At 38.7% G+C, this 21,708-nt stretch overlaps 1 protein-coding gene across 1 annotated transcript in view; it reads left to right on the forward strand.

The window, feature by feature from the left end:
* The window catches only part of LOC103599404 (mineralocorticoid receptor-like), a 126,260-nt gene that overhangs the window by 93,751 nt on the left and 10,801 nt on the right, over nt 1-21,708 (forward strand). Inside the window, exons 4-6 of the mRNA XM_008583508.1 lie at nt 5,749-6,099; nt 7,405-7,549; nt 13,998-14,145. Of these exons, the coding sequence (XP_008581730.1) occupies nt 5,749-6,099; nt 7,405-7,549; nt 13,998-14,145 (644 nt within the window). The remainder of the gene's footprint in view (nt 1-5,748; nt 6,100-7,404; nt 7,550-13,997; nt 14,146-21,708) is intronic.

Consider the following 21,708-nt stretch of genomic DNA (forward strand, 5'->3'; position numbering starts at 1 on the left):
AAAAAAAAAAAAAAAAAAAAAAAAAAAAAAAAAAGAGTTGTCACAGATAATAAACCCCTGTCCACCTGACCCTGGCTATGAGACGTGGGCCCCTCACTGCTCCCCACTGCCTGTGACTCTTCAGAAGTGGAGCCAGAGCAAGCTTCAGAATTACAGTGCAGGCCTAGCCCCTGCCACTCAGTCAGTGGTGGTCTGTCTTGTTTTCATTCAAAACCAGCCAAGGTTTCAGTGGAATAAAGCTCTGGAACCCTTCTTCATCGCCCAGAAGTGACCCCCAGGAGGCTATTTCTCTGACACCCCGAGTTCCCTCTTCTGGGCTTCTTGCTTGGCTTAATGCAGTCCCCACCCTGGCCAGACCTCGAAGACGTGTTGTCTCACCTTTAAAACTCTGGCCCAAGACGGAATCCTCCCTGTACCAGTCCTCTTGGACACACAATCAAGTCTGACTGGCATTAAAAGAAAAAAAGGAATGAAAAACATTTGTTAAGTATTAGAGGAAGAAAAAAGAATTTAATTACCAAAAATACAAATGCCGTGAAAATACTCATGTGCACCTTCCATCCAGCCTTAGCAGTACCTCCCAGGCAGCTCCCGGTCTTACCCCTTTCTGACTCCCTGTCTGGCCCCAGCTGGGAAGGTGTCCTATTTCTGTCATGGGGGAGTCATCTTCCAGAGCCTTGTTACTGTCTCTGTAAAGTCAGGGAACTCCTGTTCTGACTCCCTCTGATTCCCTTGAGCCTCTCTGCTCAGTTCTGGTCTGAGACACTCTTCTTCTAGGGGGATCAGTGGTGCTTGAATTTGGGTGGTTCCCCATACAGGAAAGTGGCCCAGTCCACATGGGCCCTCAGTGCAATCCAAATCACACCAAAACCAAACCAGGACATGGTGAGAATTATCATTATCACAGAGGGGAGGAAGGTGTGAGCTCCTGTGGAGAGGGAAAACACCTTCTCTCTGCCATTGTCTTTCTCTCCAAATATATTGTCAGTTCCACCCAAACTTATCACACCCTGCTTTATAAATCTGATTTCTTTATTATGTATTGATCCAACTTCCTTGAGGTTGTAATCTCTTGTCGGGGCTCAGATCTCGTCAGTCAATATTGCATTGCTCACAAACAGGGTACTTCCTATACATTGGTTGGATATTAGTTATTTGCTAAGTAATTGATAAACCTATTTTATTTCAACAAGAGTAACAAAGTTATATTTATTATAGGAATAGATAAAGATATCTATGGATAGCTTTATACGCATATTAAAGTTTAATATATGGAGATCCGCTAATTTGAAATACCTTTTAAAGTGGTCAAAGATTGGGTGTGTGTCTGCCTTAGCATGTTTTCTGTGCTAATAAAATCAATAATGCACGTTAATTTGTTAAATTATATAGGTTAATCTGAGAATATTTAAAGATACTTTTAAAAACACCCTGTTTTCAACTTCATTAACCACTCCAGGAGTGTTTATAAACAATTGAAATGCCACTTTCTCATGATCTTTTGACGAGCTCATTATTTATTCATGGAAGCAACTGGCCCTTGGACCCTCACCCCAGTTCTATTACCTTGAGAACCACTGAATGCTCTTTTTCCTATTAGTACAAATTAGGGTGGTTTTGCTGCACAACCACTTAAACTTGTAGAAAGATGACATTTCTTCCTTTGGTTTCACACACAAAAATACTTAGTTGTCCCCGTCTCTCAGAGTATTCCTCCTCTGGTAGTAAAAAGGCAAAGAGAAGTCATGCAAATGAAGAGGAGGAGGAAAATAGGAGAGCACAGTTGGGGACACTGCTGAAATGCATCCCCCGCATGTGAGGGTGACGAAAGAAATGGTCTGCTAAAGAAAGGGGCTGGGGTGGGAGCGAACGCTGTTATTGTTCTGTGTGCTGTAGTTACCTTTGGCCTATGAACAGAAAAATATATATTTTAATATAACCCCAGAATATCCTATCTAATATTTACTGCCAAGACCTAAGATTTCGAGACATGGCATGAACTGTTTCCAAAATGACAGAATTCTCACTTTAATTTTTTTTCTAGTGAAATGTTGTGATTGAAAAAATTTTTTATTCCTCTGTGTATGTCTTTTATTTTACTCCAGAAGAAAAAAATGAAAAAGAAGAAAACTGTCCTGATTACCATTTCTAATGAAAACACAGTGAGAACCCTGTTTATCTCAGCATCTTAGCACAGTGGGATGCCACGGTGACATTCCTAGCTAGCCGTCACTCAGCTACACCAGTGGTTGGTCAGAAGGGTGTGTAGCAGGTCATATCAGTCTCAGGAGGTGGAGCAAACCAGGAAGGAAATCTTGCCATGCCATGTTTCAAGGCCTCTGTGAATCTTGCAATCCTATTGGAAACTTTTCACAATTTTTATAGGGTCCCACCAAGATGCTGCCCGCTTGCTGTTTGGCATATTACTCAGGATGGGAAGCAGGGCCGCCTTATTGCCAGCTCCTGGGGGAACAATTCACAGAGAATCTATGGAGTTCTGTCTCCCATTAGTGCCAGGAAAGTGGCTGCCAAGATGCTGCTAGTAATTAAGAATTTGGCAGCCAAGGGCAGCAGCCACTAAGCACATCCCAGTTGCTATAAGGTCCAGGTAGAACAAGCGAAACACCTCTTTTAAGGGAGTTTAAATAGGACTGGTAAACACTTATAGTCACGTTAATGCACCCTACACACACACAGCTACTGTTGCTGGCAGCTGAGAAATGGAGTGTGGCTCTAGCCTCCTGGGAGCCAGAGATCCCCAAGCCCAATGGCCATCAATTGAATAATCTGTTGTCAGTTTAGTAAGGTGCTAAATAGAGATAAGACCCAAAATTTATGTTCACTGATGCTTTGGATAATGGAAACATGCTCCTTAAGTGTCCTTAGCCAAAACTGCATAATTAGCAAACATCTTAATTGTACACTTGGATTTGAAGCTTGTGCTAATCTTAAAGTATGAAATAATACAAATTAGATAAAAAGAAAAGGATTAGAAAAGAAAATGCATAGCATAGGGAGGTTAAGAGTGTGGGCTTCAAGTTATGGCTGCATTCCAATCCTTGCCTGGTGTTTACTACTAGCTCTGAAACTTTGAAAAAGTGCTTAGGATCTCTGTGCTTCAGTATCCTGGAAAAATGGAAATAATAATAGTGCCTTATCGTGGCATCATGGTGAGCACTGGAGTGCTCAAAACATGTAAAAAGCACTTCAAACTGTGCTTAGAACATAAGTGCTAAGTAAATTTAGCTTATTGTTACTTTAGATGTGGCATTTTAAGAGGAATAACACCACAAATGGACCATTACACAGCAGACATTTTGGAAAGAAATAATAATTCAGAAATTTTATCTTAAAATCTCAGAAGCTTGCCTTCATTTCCCACAGGGAAATTAATTAGTACGTCATATATGTAATAGTTTCTTAAAATTTATTAAAATTTTTAAATGAAATATATTTATTCAACAAACATTTATTGAGTACACATAACTATCATGGGAAGTGATAGGGTGTTATAGGAATACATAAGACATTATTACCAACTTTGAAGAACTTAAATTTTAGAATATACCATGTATAGAACAGTAAAATTTTTAAGCATCTTAGAAAATGTTACTTTGACTAATATAAGCATAATTGATTATGTAACCATACTCCCCGTGCTTTTAGAATAGACATTGGGTAAATACAATTGGCTGAAAAATCTACATACTGAAGATTTTTATCTTGAGCTATTTAAGTAAATATAGATTATTACTCAGTTCCAAGCGTTTCACATATACTCACAAAATTATAGCATAAAGTTAAATGTAACTGAAATACTTAACATGATGTTGATAATCTTCTCGGTAAGTTTATGCTACAGACCACAGCCTTGTGTGTAAGTGCTAGAGAACATATTGAGTATTCTTCTTCATGATATTTCATAGCATTGACCTTAAATCAGCCATGAGAATAAACACAGCATTATAGGACTAGACCCTAAAGCAAATATGAATTTTATCATTAATTTGTGAGCAAATACCACTTTTAATAAAATTTGAAAATATCACCCTTGGCTGTTTCTGGTCAAATTATGGTTATCATTAGATGTAGCCTCATAAAGGATGAGAACATTTTAATGAACTAGAATGTCTTTAATATTTTTAAGATTACAGGAAAGAATGGAAGTAACGTTGAAATACTAGTTCAGATGTTAATAATAATCTCCTCTGTGAGATAGGAGAGGGAAACACTATCATCCCCATTTCTCAGATGAATCAGTTGAGGCTTGAGAAGAGTTTATGCGACACAGAAACAGTTCAGGTATCCAATTGCCCAGAGACCAAATAATGCTATTGAGGATTTTCTCAAGCTTCTGTAGAGTCATCAATTGAATAGCATTTTGGATTATCTAGATGTGTGGTTCTTTTCTTTTCCTTCTCTGTTTTGTCTAGATTTTGAGGCACTTTGCTGATTATTTTTTGTTTGTTCGTTCACTCATTCATCTGTCAGAAGCATCTTGGTTACCTAACTGTCGCTGAGCAATACCGTGTAGTGTTTTGTCAGCCGCTTCCAGTAGCATACATGAAGATGACACATCTGCTTTTCATTGACACAGTTCTGAAAATCAGATTTTACTGCCTCAAATCTTTTACTGTAGGAGACAGACCATCAATGAATGATTGAAATTTTTTAATTGTCTAATTCATCTTTTAAGTCTAGTTCCAATATTTAATGACCGTGTAGCAGATATATCTGTTGTTTAGTGGCCGCTTATCTTTTATCTGAATTTTAAGTTTTTCTGTGATGAATGTGATATTAGTGGCTGCAATTGTAAACATGAACAGTTATTTTTTCAAATCAAGTTAATTGGTGTGGCATAGCCCTGTTTTATGTTAAATTCTTATCCTGTAATTTCCCCATGTCTGTTACGATTGAATAGCAAGTGTCTAGTTCTTCAAGAATTTTAAAATAAATTGAAAACCGTATAATTGCAAAGTAAGTAATCACCATTTAAGCTCAATTTGGCACTTCTGAGCTTTCTTTTCTTTTCATCCATTCACTCATTCATCTATCTTCCAAATAATCTGTCCATCTACCCATGTACCTCCCATCATATTAGCATATGAAGTAATTTATCCTTCCTCTGAACCCTGTCTCTATTTAATGACATATACTAGCTGAATGACCTTGGACAGCTTTCTTAACCTCTCTGGTCTCAGTTTCCTCATTCTAAAATGAGAATCATAATAGTACCTACTTATAAAATTGTTAAATTTGTTGCTTGGCTAATTTAGAACAGTGCCTGGTATTAGTAAGAATTCAAAGAATTTTAGCTTATTTTTTATCATTTTTATCATGGTACCTTTCTCTATCTGCACTGTGATACAGTTTTGCAATACATTTCTTAGTTCCTTCCCCACTAGGATGAACATCTGTTGAGGACAAGGTAAGGACAGGGATCACACTAAAGATATTAGCTTGGTTTCTAATATCTTGCATATAAGAGACAAGTAGTGAAGATTTACAGCATGTATGAAAGGTGGGAGGAATTTGTTTTCCTAATATCCACAGTAATAGCAATTGGGCTTTGTGTATTTTCTCTTAGTAGAATACTTAAAAGGTAATGTTCTTATTGGTATAACAAGACTTCTTTAGAGGAAAAGTATGCTTTAACCAATATAAGTCAATGTTCAGTTATAATTTACCTTATGAAGTATATTCCAAACATAATTTTAATTTGGCCCATCATTTATGATTTTCTTACAGCTCGAAAGTCAAAGAAGTTGGGAAAGTTGAAAGGGATTCACGAGGAACAGCCACAGCAGCAGCAGCCACCACCTCCACCTCCACCACCCCAAAGCCCCGAGGAAGGGACAACATATATCGCTCCCGCAAAAGAGCCCTCAGTCAACAGTGCACTGGTTCCTCAGCTCTCCACAATTTCACGAGCACTCACACCTTCCCCTGCTATGGTCCTTGAAAACATTGAACCTGAAATTGTGTATGCAGGCTATGACAGCTCAAAACCAGATACAGCCGAAAATCTGCTCTCCACTCTAAACCGCTTAGCAGGCAAACAGATGATTCAAGTTGTGAAGTGGGCAAAGGTACTTCCAGGTAGGATTGCCTCTCCTTTCACCTTTGCATCCTGAACTAAACAAGTCAGGGCAGCAGACTTTGTCCCCTCCAACAGTGCAACTGGAGTGAGCTTTCTATTAAAGCCTGCTAGCAACTTTTTACACTGATATCAAGTTAATCAAGTGTGTGGGAACAATCTGGTTAATGGGCTTGTTTCTTCTGAGAATGTGGAGGTTAAGGATTCTGTTGTTAAAATAAAATACATTTCTTATGTTGATGATTGAAATGGAAAATTTCATCCCCAGAATATTAATAAGGTAAAATACATTCTGTTCGTGAAAGCACAAATCAAGCCCATTTGAGTATCTCACAATGAGGGCTAATCTAAGCATAGACCAAGTAAGCCAAGGCCTAGTAAGTAAGTTGTAAGAGACCGGAAAGACTTTTCTGTCCAAAAAAAATACCACCTTACTCCCAGCACCCTTCAAATTGTTCTTGAAATTCCTACGTTAGTCATTCTTTATGCTATAGGATTTTATTAGTAAGGCCCCCAATAATCTGAAGAAAAATCACTTAGATTTGCTACCCATCATGTTGTCTCAGTTCACTAATCTACAAGTAAAGCAGTTTCTTAGATTACCTATGGTCAGCTAGCAGCCATAAGAAAAAAAGATTGGGGAAAGCTCCAGCAACTGGACCTTTGAAGAGGAGCTTGCCTGGGTAAAATTCTGTAGATGGAAGAATAATTTGATGCCACTGGGAATAGAGGGTGAGAAAAGGAAGAAGAGAAGGGCTTGAGGCCCCAAAAGGAAGGCTGTCAGAGAGGGGAGGACAAGTGCCGAGGATGCTTGTTCTGCTACAGAACTTTGTCCAAGTCTGATATTATCCCAGACTGTGGGAAGCAAGGAATCATCTTTTTTGAAGCACCACAAACTCATGAGAACTAAAATCTTCCACCATAATTGCAGATTATACGGGTGTTGACAATTATTAAACACTCTTTACTGTAGGGTTATTAATTGTGTGTGGGATGAAGCAAGTTTTATAGGTTAATACAAGTTCTTTCAGTCTGACCAAGGGTTTTAGGCTGCATCTACACTGAACCTCACTGAACTCTCCAGTTTTAGTTTGTACTGGCAGTTCACACTCATTAAGTATTTAGGGTGAATTTGAAATAAAACATTGGAAAGGGCTGGGTCTGTGGTGAGTGCTCCATAAATGACTGTTGAATTGATTTGAATCTATTAGAGAAAGGTGGCTGTTTGGGGTTGACTTAAGAAGCTTCTTCCTGGAATGTACTTAAATGCTAAGTGTATTTCTTTGATTAATTGTTCTGTTCTTCAGGATTTAAAAACATGCCTCTTGAGGACCAAATTACCCTAATCCAGTATTCTTGGATGTGTCTATCATCATTTGCCTTGAGCTGGAGATCGTACAAACATACGAACAGCCAATTTCTCTATTTTGCACCAGACCTAGTCTTTAATGAGTGAGTACCTTATTAATTAGTCTTTATAAAATAAACTGCAGAGTTATTTGCTATGCTTTTTTATAATTTCTAAACAGATGTACATTTGTGAAAGAATCTATTGATGCTGGCATTTTTTAAGATCTAAAAATGCATAGATTTTTAAGAACTTAAAAATTGCTTTTTACAAAATTATAATGTACAATTCTGAGTATATATAAATCCTACATAATTGTGGAAATCGTCCCAAAGGAAAGATGATCCAATTGGCTCTATAGACTTGATTGGTATGAAGCCACAATTAATAGAAAACAGTCTCTTTGGTATCTACTCCAATTGGGAAGACTATCTAATTTCTAGGAAATGTGATTGTATAAAGTGCCAGTTTTTACGAGCATCATATAATGGTTCTTTTGTTAGCAGTATACAGCTGCTCAATGTGTTTTCATGACAATCATAATTACCCTTCTTTGCAATCATAAAAGAAGCCAAAATGTTATTCTGTAGTGAAACGTTTTTAGTTTTATGATGCATTTTAAAAGACTGAAAGAATTGTAATAGATTTTCTTTAGCCGTGAATTCTTTCCTATTTTAAGTTTACGTTTTAATACTGTTTGCATTCCACATTAGAATATTTCATTTTTGTTTATATCCAGCGGTGCTTCTTTATAATTGTTGGGTCAAGAAATACTTGAAAGGGATCATTGGAATTATGATAGTAACCACAACCATATTCTAACAGATGGCTCTCTCTAGAGATATGAAAATAGGGGTATCAGTAGGGAAGGAAGCAAATGAGAAATAGATTGGTGATAAAAGGAAAAAAAGCAATGCAAAAGATTAAAAGTAGACACATAGTGCCAGCACACCTAAATAGTTCCAGTAGTAACTTACCTAAGAATATCAGTTCACCCAAATAGAGTGAGTCACAGACAATTTTATTCCAAAGATAATTTAGGAACATCAGTTGTTGGTTCTCGAGGTGGCCCCTCTTTAAGCAATCAGTGAGAAAGAATGGTTGTAGTACTACATAAATTTTCACTAAAAATGAAGAAAAGCCAAACTAACCTGCACATTTTAATTTACTTGTTTTCTTCCATAATCGGCTAATATTATTAAATAGCAAGCCCATTTTTAAATGCATGCTATGAACCAAAAGAAAAAAATATATTAAGGAGGGCTGTTTAATATATTAAAGAGGAGTGTTTAAGAAGAAGCGTGGTTAAATAAGAATCTCTATTAGTACCATCGGTGTATAGGTTTTGTTTTTACAGAAGTTAAAATGATCTATTCAGTCTTATTTAGTACATCTATTAATTTTCGTCATAGAATATATAACATAAAATTTGCCATTTTTTAAGTGGACAATTCAGTGGCATTACGTTCACATTCTTGTGCAACCATAACCCCTATCATAGTCAGTACTTTTTATCATCACAACCAGAAACTGAACCCATTCTGTGATGACTCCACATTCTCCCCTCCCCCAAGCCCCTGGTAACCTCTAGTCTGTTAATTTGCCTTTTCTAGATATTTCATATAAGTGCAGTTATACAACACTTGTCCTTTTGTGTCTGGCTTATTTCACTTAGCCTGTTTTCAGTATTCATCCATATGTAGCATGTATCAGAATTCCATTCCTTTTTAAGGCTGAATAATATTCTACTGTATGTATATAGAATCAGTCCTCATTATTTGCAGATTCCATATTTGCAAATTTGCCATGCTAGCTACATTTATTTGTAACCTCAAAGTCAATAGTCACAGCATTTTCACAGTCATTCACAGATGTGTGCAGAGCAGCAAAAAGTTGAATTGCCCAGAGTGCACATTTCAGCTGAGATCAGCCCAGAGGACATTCTGCTTTCTTGCTTCAGCTGTCATACTGTGAACAAGTGTCCTTCTCACAGTCTATCTAGTGCACGTTTTTTGCACCTTTGTGCTTTTTGTTGGTGATTTTGTTGTTTTAAAAGATTTTGTTGTTTCAAGCACATTGCCAAAGTGCTGGCTAGTGTTCCTAAGCTCAGGAAGGCTGTGATTTGCCTTTCAGAGAAAATATGTGTTAATAAGCTTCATTCAAACACAAGTTATAGTGCAGTTGGCTGTGAGTTCAATGTTAAGGAAACGGCAATATACATTAAAATATCTTTAAATAGAGACACATAAAACAAGATTATGTATAGATCAGTTGATGAAAATGTTGTGACCAGAGGCCTGAAGAACCATAATCCTATATTTCCCCTATGAGGAGGGGTTCAATATTTGCTAATTCAGTATTTGCTGTGACTTTATAGAACATAACTGTAGCAAATAAAGAGAATTGACCACATTTTGTTTATCAAGTCATTCGTTGATGAACAACTTGGGTTGTTTCCACCTTTGACTATTGTGAGTAATGCTGCTAGGGACGTGTGTGTACGAATGTCTCTTTGAGACCCTGCTTTCAGTTCTTTGGGGTATATCCCTAGGAGTGAAATCACTGGGGTATATGGTAACTTTACATTTCACTTTTTGAAGAACCGCCACTGTTTTCTACAGCAGTTGTACCATTTTACATTCCCACCAGCAAGGTACAAGCGTTCTGATTTCTCCACATCCTCTCCAACACATTTTTTTTTTAAATAACCATTCTAGTAAGTGTGAAGTGGTATCTCATTAGGTATTGCTTTGCATTTCCCTGATGACTAGTGATGTGAGGCATCTTTTCATATGCTTATTGGCCATTTGTATATCTTCTTTGGAAAAATGGCCTTTCACATTCTTTGCCTATTTTTAAATTGGACTGTCTTTCTTTTTGTTGTTGAATTGTAGGAGTTCTTTATATATTCTGAATATTAAACCCTTCTCAGTTATATGATTTGTGAATTTTTTCCCCCAGTAATTTTTAATTAAAAATTAAAAATTTTAATTTTAATGAAGTCAAACTACTTTTTCTTTTGTGTCACCTATTAATAATGTTGTCACCTATTAATTTTTAATTGTATATAAACATCTGAATGTAAAGGGTTCCAAACAAAGTACAGAATTGTAAGAATCTCTTTTAACAAATAAAACTTAAGGGAAAATACCTTATATCTGAAGCCTAAGAAAATTAATGTCATTAAAGGGTTTGGGAAATAAATAAGAAACAAGGCAAAAAAAAAAAAGCCACATAAGCTTTGTGTTCATTTGTCTGTTCTGGAAAATATTGATACAGATAAAATAGAAACAACAAAGAATAACTGCTTTGTAATATTGTAAGTAGTTGAATGTTATATTATTATTAGAATAAAAATTTTGTTCTCTGTATTTAAAACTTTTTGACCTCAACCTAGATTTCCGTAAGTTTTCTCTCAACTGAAAATAACAGGGCAGAGCTGTGTTTTTCATGGGGGACAAGGGTACTACTCCCAGGAAACAATTGTAAATAACTTAAAACCTTCTGGTCAAATCACATCAACAAATAGAGCTTGATGTGCTAGCTCTATCACAGGGCACTGCGACAGACCCTCTTTTTAGGGAAAGCGTTAAATTATGGAGAGTGGCTGATATATTCATACACACACATCATCATGCATTTTTTCAAGGAATATTTATTAACTGCTATCAATATTCAAAGCAGTGTTTTTAGAATAGTGAGCAGGGGGAAAGACATAGTCCCTGTCTCATGGAACATACAGTCTAATTGGGGAGACAGAAAGTAATCAGAGTCCTACAAGTAAAATATAATTGTGGTAAGTATTGAAAGGAAATGTGCTTTCAGAGCAATTAATGGGATGGATTGATCTAGTCAAGAAAGGCTTCCCTAGGAATGATTAAGCCAGTGTATACCAGGTGAAGGAAGTATAGGAGGAAAATTGATCTAGGCTGATTATTGGTAAGGGCTGTGTGCTTTCAGAGCAATTAATGGGATGGATTGATCTAGTCAAGAAAGGCTTCCCTAGGAATGATTAAGCCAGCGTATACCAGGTGAAGGAAGTATAGGAGGAAAATTGATCTAGGCTGATTATTGGTAAGGGCTGGAGGGAAGAAGGAAGTAGGTGTCTGGAAAGATTTTCAAGCCTCTGCCTTACGTGCCAGGAAGGATTTGGTGCCACTTCCTGGGATGAAGACCACTAACAAGGGGAGAAGACCATGGCTGGGTAGGGCAGGGGAAGGGAAAGCATGAAGCCAGCTCTAAACATGTTAGGATCGAAAAATTATCAAAGATATTAAATAGGCAGTTATTTATACAGGTCAGAAGCTTAAAGAGATGTCCCAGCTGGAGATATAAATTTTGAACTCATTTTGCAGGGGGCAGTTCCAGGAAGAAAGAGTCTCGTGTTTTAGGGATCCCCAAGGAAAGAGAGGGCTTCAAGAAGGAAGATGCAATTACCAGTGTTAGATGCTGTCATGATCCCAGTGAGATGTGAGCTACAAGTCGAAGCGGGTCTCACCCATTGCCTGCCAGCACCTTACAGTTCGTGTTTTCTGACCCATCCCTATGACTTCCCCTGAGCTGGGGCCTGTACTTCCACACCCTTCCACCCAAGTGAAGGAAGCAATCTGGCATTTTGTGTAAAGGAGTAACAAAGCCATTCAGTTGAGGGGAGAGCATGCCAATGTGGGCCTCCTGTGCCCTCCCACGATCCCCCAGCTGTCTCATGCCACCTCTAACCCAGCCTTGCCAGCTCCTTTTAAAGGTCTGTATCCCTCCCACCTTTCACTGGTACCTCCTCGTTGAAGTCACAGACTCTGCCTTAATCACTTTTTGGATTTCCAGCACCTGGCATTGTCCCTGAGGCATAGTAGGTACCTCATAAATATTTGCTGAATAAATGAATTACTGAACAAATGAACCAAGCAATCAGTCTGGAAGGGGCTAAGTTAGCATGTCTAGTTATGAGGATGAAGTTTACGATAAAGAAGTGTGATATGAGGATGCATTGTTTTCATGAACAGAGGCGTGGCTTTATTGAAAACAGAGAGACAAAACTTTAACAGCTGATCATTTGTGTTTGCATTCAACTGTGAAACTCATCTGAAAGTTCCCAAAGATCTTATCCTTCAGCTGTGCGTTAACATGATTGGAGATGGAGAAAAGGTGGGAAGTAGGGAATAATAAAGGAAACATTTTCCAATTTTCTTATTAAACATTGGGGTGAAGATAAGTTAATACTTCAAATTAACGTAGAACTTTTCATATTATAAACTCAAAACTTTTCAAATATGTATTAAATGATTAATTATTCAATTTTACCTTGAAACAGCTTCATATATTGCTACAGATCACTGCAAGTATTCAAATTTTTTATTAATTCAATACACATATTATAACTCTCACTTAAGCCTGTAATGCAGTTTTTTCAAAAAATTTTTTTTTAATTTCTGAAGTGAAGGTTCAGTGATACACTCTCTTTTAAGTCTTGGCCAATGTTTTAAAATTTAAAGTTTATTAAAGGCATGTTTATACTGTCTCAAGTAGTAGCCTAATAAACAATGACTTGGGGGCGATCTTTTGCTGTCTTTTATTGTTTTGGTTCAGAGCCTGTTGGTAGGAGGGAGAGATAGATGGCGTCTTAGTGCCACTTCCTGAGCCCCTGTGTGTGAGTTCTCTGCACCTCCACGGGGAAAGGGTTCCGCTCAGCTAATTCGCGAAGGCCAGTGACTTCAGCCCACACTACCCCCGTCTTCAGCACTGGGTGTGCGGTGGCAGCTCCACTGGAAAAGCAGACGGCACAGTTATCATTATTTCATGTCAGGTTCTGTGGAGTGCTCTGTGTCCCTTCTGTGTTCTGGGTTGCTGGATCAGTGTGCCAACACCGTCCAGTTGTCCTCCAGTGGCCCACTGTCCCTGGGCCACTCTGCTGACAGTGCAGTGAGGTCCCTCTGCACCTAAGTTCTGAACTCCAGGAGGCCCAGCTTACAAATTGTTCCGGTGGTCCTGGGAGTCATCATATGGGGGGCCCCGCCCTCCCCTCCCATGGCAGAGGGACTGATGTTCTTGAGCCACTAGAGGTGACTTCTGTGCTTGGACCCATGCACCAACAGGGTTAGGGCCGATGATGGATGAGGGACAGGAGTTCTGGTGAGAGGGGCCAGGGCAAGCTGGATGAACCTGGCTCAGCTTCCCCTTCACTGGCTCCTTTTGTTTTCCCTCCTCCATCCTAGCCCACTTCCCTTTCTACTGCTTACAAATTAGGCTTTCTTACCTCCCCGTGGCTCGCTGGGAAGCTGTTCTGTGAAGTTTCCGTGGTTTCCAGTGTCTGGACCTCCTCCCCTCCCCTCCTTCCCTCCTCTCCGTCCTCCTTCCCCCTCCTTCCTTCCTTTTTTCCTTCTCTCTTCTTCCCTCTCTCCCTCCTTCTCTCTTTCTCTCTCTCTCTCATACACAGACACTCACACACACACAGACACACACACCCCACACACACCCCTACACCTACACCCTCTTTCTGTCACTGAAAAATCAGCAACCTTCTGAGATTTCCATTGCCTTTTTACTCTTGGGTAGGTATGAGGAAATAAACTCTAAAAGAAAAAAAAGTTTTCCTTCTGCACCTTCTTCTTCTGTTGGAGCCTATGAAAACCCAGGCCCTGCACCAGCAGCTGGAGGGCCAGGGTCAACAGCAGATGGTCCGATGGTTTTGCTTGTTGCACAGGCAGGAGTAGCAGCTCCCCCTCTAGGTGGCACCTGTGTGGCCCATTCACTGTCATGCCCACCACTGCCTGCTGTTTTGCACCTGGCCATCTTCACTCTTCCCTGGCCCTTGGAGAGGGTCAAGTTGGAGACTCCTGAGTAAAGAAAAAACAGCGTCATAAGTCAAAGATAGTCAGTTGTTGTCTGCGAAGGGCAGAAGCATTGTCAAATGGAATTATCTTTCTTTTGCACAAAGGTGGTATGTATTAGTCCATCTCTGTTGCTTATAACAAAATACCTGGAACTGGGTAATTTATAAAGAAACAATATTTATTGTGTACAGTGTTGGAGGCTGGGAAGTCCAAAGTCCAGGGAATATATCTGCTGATGTGGCTCCACAGCAATGCAGGGTGTCACATGGTGGAAATGGTGGAACAGAAAGAGAGACTAACCTTCTCATTCACTCTCCTTTGTGTACAGTGTTGGAGGCTGGGAAGTCCAAAGTCCAGGGAATATATCTGCTGATGTGGCTCCACAGCAATGCAAGGTGTCACATGGTGGAAATGGTGGAACAGAAAGAGAGACTAACCTTCTCATTCACTCTCCTTTTAAAGCCACCAGAACCACTCCCATTATTCCAAGAATGGACTGATCCATTGAGGGTACAGTCCTAACAATCCAATCACCTTTCAATTACCATAATAGCGTTTCCCACTCTCTTAACACTGTCAGTGAGGGTTAAGTTTCTTATACATGGATTTGGGGGACATAGTTCAGTCCACTGCCTGGTGTATAGAGATCACTCGCCACCTGAAGACTGGGAATACAACAGTGAATGCAACGAAATTCCCTTCCTTCATGGAGCTCCTACTGGAGTGGTGGGTGGCTGGGGTAGTGGGAAAAATGAAGTATGCATGGTGAAGAAATCCTACCTGCAGAATCGCTAGAGAATGTGGCTCAGGTCACATACCGTCATCCTTGTATACAACAACACAAATCTGGTACTTAAAGTAGTAGGATGGAGTTGATGAACGTATGAATCCTTCAGAGGGTTCACCAGTGCCCTTGGTTAGCCTCCTTGACCTTCTTTTGGTGCTTTGAGGATCCAAGCTCTTCTTGGCTCTGGTGCTTGCCACTTGCTGTTCACTCTGTGCAGGAGGATGTGCTTTCTCACCTCCTTGTCTCAGCTCAGAATATTCCTGATGCAGACAGATGTTCCCTGACCACCAGATCTAGAATAGACCCCTGTACCCATTCTTTCCCTGTTTCTCACATGCTTATTTTCTTCGCAGTAGGTCTCCTGCCCCCATGAGGTAGGCTCTCAAGGGCAGCAACCCGGCCTATCTGGTTTACCTTTTCATTGCCAGCATCTAGAACACTGTCTGGCATTAGTAAGTGCCCAGTGAACGAATTAATTTTAAAATGCTGTTTTCAGCATTATTTCCTGCTGCTTCTCTACATAAACTCTGCGCCAGCCAAATTAACCTTTCTCTTCCCTTAGTCCTGTCTTCCCACTGCTGTCTTTTTGTGCCTAACATTTCCCTTCTCCCTCCCTCAGGCCTAGCCCAAAGGGTACTTCCTCTCTGATGACTTGTCTTACCATTAAAGGGTGACATCAGGAGGGACGTTCTCCCCCCAGATTCTTTCTAGCAACTTTTTTCTATATCAATCATTAGGTGCTTTTGTATTCTTTATACATTTATCCTCCAGATACACTGTAAACTCCTAAAGTACAGAAAATGTACTTGTTAAAATTATCCATAGTTTCTAACAAAGTACTTTATACATAATTGGCACTCGGCAACTATTTTTGGTTTGTTAATGAGTACTCTTTCTGGCACAAGGGTCAGAAGCAAGATTCCTGATGTGGTTTACCTTATAATGCTTTTCATCCTCAGCATATTAACTTAATGAAAATGATTCCTTTTTGCATACTTCCAAATTTTACTTCAAGAATACTGCTATATGTTAATATTTCCTACATGGTGCTTCTTGTAGTGTGCTTGAGAAATTTCCTAAGGAGTTAATGAAGCTGGGTAATTGCCAGTACAGTATGAAATTAAAGGGAAACAGATATGAGACTGCAAATGGGATGAACTGTTTAAGCTATATATAGTATGTTTGGATCAAAATAGAGCAATAATGACGCAAGAGACATCGCCAAGCTTTACTCTGGCTAACTAGAGGGAGCTATTTTTTATTTAGTCAAAAACAGTTTAAGATTGTATGTTAACTTTAAAAGGCTTTGTGTGGTGGATATTAGCATATTGCTTTTTATTACAGTTGATGGGCTTAAGGGCTGTGGTCCCTGCAGCTAAAAATACTTTTCAATGTAAAAACAATTACTGGAGTAAATTTGTTTATTGCAAATTTTACAGAGAAAAAATTTTCTTACTGTGGTGATTCTGTTGCCAGATGGGGACAGGTGGTGAGGAATGGGTCAGTCAATTACAGTAAAACTAAGGAGGGCTCCAGGCTTCCTTTCTTGACACAGGTCGTAGGACACAAAGATGGTAGCTTTGATGACACTGCTCTGGATTGAAGGAGGGGAACACATTGGAATGTGTCTTGATATAGAAAGTGTTTTCTCAACTTGTGTCTCTGGACACTTCCAGAACTGACACTGAGCCACAAGATTATTCATTTTTATTGTATCACACGTAAGATTTTGGTTTTATATTATCACCCACTTCCACCCATGAGCCCTAAGCTAATTTAGTAGTGTGGGAAGGGCTCTGAAGAGGTTATTTAATTTTCCTGAGGTTCTGGCATTTGATTCTTTTCTGAAAGAAACGAGTGGAGGATGAAGGGAAGCAACAAGGAAGGTCATGTTTGGAGCCCCTCAGCCTCTTATTAAAGGGCGGCATGCACTTGGAGCATCAGCGCTGCGGAGGAGTGTTGCCCGAGCCCACACACATATTTGCAGGGGTGGCAGCCTTGTCTAAGGTCATTATTACAGACATCATCTGTGTCCCTCTGCCTTGAAAGAGACACCGTTTCAATACAATCAATGGAATTAGTAGTTTATAAACTCCTCAATTCCTTTTTGCTACATGGACACTGCAGTGCAAAAGTAAATAATTGCCAAGTAGTTTAGGGGGGCATTTGAAGGATCCGAGTTGATGCTGAAAGCCTGTGAAAGGCGTTATGCTAACCACTATCTCTAATACACTATCTTATTTAATCCTCACAACTTTGTGTGGTGGGAAATAGTTATTCTGACTCTTTTAGAGATGAGGAGGCCAAGGCTGAAACTTTTGAACCTAAGTGTCTCTCAGTCTGAAACTCAGAATTATTTAGCTACACCAAGGCTTCTACATTGTGGAATTTGGTTTTATGTACTTGTTAAAATTATCCATAGTTTCTAACAAAGTACTTTATACATAATTGGCACTCGGCAACTATTTTTGGTTTGTTAATGAGTACTCTTTCTGGCACAAGGGTCAGAAGCAAGATTCCTGATGTGGTTTACCTTATAATGCTTTTCATCCTCAGCATATTAACTTAATGAAAATGATTCCTTTTTGCATACTTCCAAATTTTACTTCAAGAATACTGCTATATGTTAATATTTCCTACATGGTGCTTCTTGTAGTGTGCTTGAGAAATTTCCTAAGGAGTTAATGAAGCTGGGTAATTGCCAGTACAGTATGAAATTAAAGGGAAACAGATATGAGACTGCAAATGGGATGAACTGTTTAAGCTATATATAGTATGTTTGGATCAAAATAGAGCAATAATGACGCAAGAGACATCGCCAAGCTTTACTCTGGCTAACTAGAGGGAGCTATTTTTTATTTAGTCAAAAACAGTTTAAGATTGTATGTTAACTTTAAAAGGCTTTGTGTGGTGGATATTAGCATATTGCTTTTTATTACAGTTGATGGGCTTAAGGGCTGTGGTCCCTGCAGCTAAAAATACTTTTCAATGTAAAAACAATCACTGGAGTAAATTTGTTTATTGCAAATTTTACAGAGAAAAAATTTTCTTACTGTGGTGATTCTGTTGCCAGATGGGGACAGGTGGTGAGGAATGGGTCAGTCAATTACAGTAAAACTAAGGAGGGCTCCAGGCTTCCTTTCTTGACACAGGTCGTAGGACACAAAGATGGTAGCTTTGATGACACTGCTCTGGATTGAAGGAGGGGAACACATTGGAATGTGTCTTGATATAGAAAGTGTTTTCTCAACTTGTGTCTCTGGACACTTCCAGAACTGACACTGAGCCACAAGATTATTCATTTTTATTGTATCACACGTAAGATTTTGGTTTTATATTATCACCCACTTCCACCCATGAGCCCTAAGCTAATTTAGTAGTGTGGGAAGGGCTCTGAAGAGGTTATTTAATTTTCCTGAGGTTCTGGCATTTGATTCTTTTCTGAAAGAAACGAGTGGAGGATGAAGGGAAGCAACAAGGAAGGTCATGTTTGGAGCCCCTCAGCCTCTTATTAAAGGGCGGCATGCACTTGGAGCATCAGCGCTGCGGAGGAGTGTTGCCCGAGCCCACACACATATTTGCAGGGGTGGCAGCCTTGTCTAAGGTCATTATTACAGACATCATCTGTGTCCCTCTGCCTTGAAAGAGACACCGTTTCAATACAATCAATGGAATTAGTAGTTTATAAACTCCTCAATTCCTTTTTGCTACATGGACACTGCAGTGCAAAAGTAAATAATTGCCAAGTAGTTTAGGGGGGCATTTGAAGGATCCGAGTTGATGCTGAAAGCCTGTGAAAGGCGTTATGCTAACCACTATCTCTAATACACTATCTTATTTAATCCTCACAACTTTGTGTGGTGGGAAATAGTTATTCTGACTCTTTTAGAGATGAGGAGGCCAAGGCTGAAACTTTTGAACCTAAGTGTCTCTCAGTCTGAAACTCAGAATTATTTAGCTACACCAAGGCTTCTACATTGTGGAATTTGGTTTTATGTACTTGTTAAAATTATCCATAGTTTCTAACAAAGTACTTTATACATAATTGGCACTCGGCAACTATTTTTGGTTTGTTAATGAGTACTCTTTCTGGCACAAGGGTCAGAAGCAAGATTCCTGATGTGGTTTACCTTATAATGCTTTTCATCCTCAGCATATTAACTTAATGAAAATGATTCCTTTTTGCATACTTCCAAATTTTACTTCAAGAATACTGCTATATGTTAATATTTCCTACATGGTGCTTCTTGTAGTGTGCTTGAGAAATTTCCTAAGGAGTTAATGAAGCTGGGTAATTGCCAGTACAGTATGAAATTAAAGGGAAACAGATATGAGACTGCAAATGGGATGAACTGTTTAAGCTATATATAGTATGTTTGGATCAAAATAGAGCAATAATGACGCAAGAGACATCGCCAAGCTTTACTCTGGCTAACTAGAGGGAGCTATTTTTTATTTAGTCAAAAACAGTTTAAGATTGTATGTTAACTTTAAAAGGCTTTGTGTGGTGGATATTAGCATATTGCTTTTTATTACAGTTGATGGGCTTAAGGGCTGTGGTCCCTGCAGCTAAAAATACTTTTCAATGTAAAAACAATCACTGGAGTAAATTTGTTTATTGCAAATTTTACAGAGAAAAAATTTTCTTACTGTGGTGATTCTGTTGCCAGATGGGCGGGGATGGGGGGGATGGGGGGAGGTGGGGAATTAATTGGTGGGGGACGTATGCTGATAGTATTGATCTGACCATCACATCTTGGGCACAGGTGGTGACAGACAGCTTTTTACCACATGAGTATGCATAATCAATAAAAAAAGAAAAGTGCAATACAATAGAAAAAAAAAAGAAATCACTTGTTTTTTAATGAATTATACTGTTACTGGCCTGGAGAAATTCACAACTGAAGGTATACTAAGATTAAACCTTTGGTCAAGCTGAAACATTTTTGTATTGTGATTTATCACAGACACCTTCAATTTAACTTTGTCTAAAATCTGAAATTTCACAGTGGGTTATGGCTGCATAATTCTTTCCTCTACCAAAAATATCTATTCTTGTACCTAGAAGAAACTGCTGACTATATAAATATTTAAAAATCTAAGGTACAAAGGAATGTTTTTAAAAATATTATATATAAGATCTATGGTAAAAAAAAAAAAAATTTCCCAGACTTCTTGGACTGCCAGTGGTATAAATTATGTTTGCCATGTAACCAGATCCCTTGTAGATTTTTAGATTGTCACGTGTTATTCTGATCTGTGTAAGCTCCATTAGAGTCAATGGAAATTGTGATGCTAAAGTCCAAAGGCAGTTCTGTGAAAATACATCCTTTCTGGAACATCAGTTAAGGTGACTGACAAACATTGAATTTGCTTTTACGTATTACTAGAATTGGCCATGTAAATTAACAGAGAATAGATGAATGTCATAGAGACCAATGGGACACCAGTCTCTCTAACACCTTAGTTAAGTAAAGCAAACCACAAACAGCATTCTGAAGTGATTCTTAGACCTAACAGCTGAGTTCTACCCGGGCTGTAGATAAATTATGTAAATGTTATAAAAATGAACAGACATCAGAAGTGCAACTAGCAAAATGGTCCTCCTACAGATATATCTTGTTTGTCACTTAAGGAAAAATCTAGTAAGAGTATCAAGAAAAATTAAAAACAGTAAATTGTGATAATTTGAATGTTCAAATTGAGGTCATTTTTATTCTAAATAAGGTTTGAAGGGAAAAAAAACTGCACACTGTTTTTTAGGAAAATAACAAGCCTGAGACACAGACCAGCTGCTGCACTGACCATGCAATAAGATGTTAGATTTATTCAGACATAATGATGTGGTTTGCAGTATCGGATGTAGGGTCTGGTTTTTCAGATCAACTGTGATTACAGGTGCTCCCTTCACTCAAGTTATTTAACTCTTGTAAGATTGTCAGAATGTATGCAGCAATTGTGTCAATGTGACACATACGTACATTCCTAGAGGCAATTTACTGAAGTAATAGCATGTTAGCAAACATTTTTATTGAAAGCCCTCCTCTTGGGATTCCAGAGACTTGAGGAAGTTCAACCCTGATTGAACATTGCTTTGTTTTGTTTATATCTACAAAGACAAGAACAGCTCAAACTCTATGAAATTCATTGGATTTACCTGTTCCAATTTGCTGCCAGATATTTATTTACCACTCACATAGTTGTAGGCCTATGCACCTTACAGAAAGCAACCATAGAAAGATATGCACCGTGCTATCCAGAAGAGGAATACAGACCTGCAAAGTGATGAGAGTTGCCTGGTGTTTAATCCAAGGGCTAATATGAAATACTTCAAAGGTTTCTTTTTGTAGTTCCTGCCTAAATAAAGCGATGTCTTACACCCCTAAAAGGTATTTAGTTGGCAAGGTATAGTTTAGTGTAATACTGCTAAAGGATCTCAAGTAAAAAAGGGTCATTGTACTTTTCATAGATTTTCATAGGTGGAAGAGTTGGGAACGTTTTGTGCTTTGGCATTTATAAAATCACTGGTGTGAAAGGATTACATTTATTAAATGTGAATTCATGGAAAGAGAAAGGAGTGATAAAAGTAATTCTATTTTCCCTTCCCCTTTAGGGTACCAAAACTACAACAGACAGGTCTTTGAAG

The sequence above is a fragment of the Galeopterus variegatus genome, unplaced genomic scaffold, assembly GCF_000696425.1.
Source record: "Galeopterus variegatus unplaced genomic scaffold, G_variegatus-3.0.2 Scaffold2948, whole genome shotgun sequence".
Taxonomy (NCBI): Eukaryota; Metazoa; Chordata; class Mammalia; order Dermoptera; family Cynocephalidae; genus Galeopterus; species Galeopterus variegatus.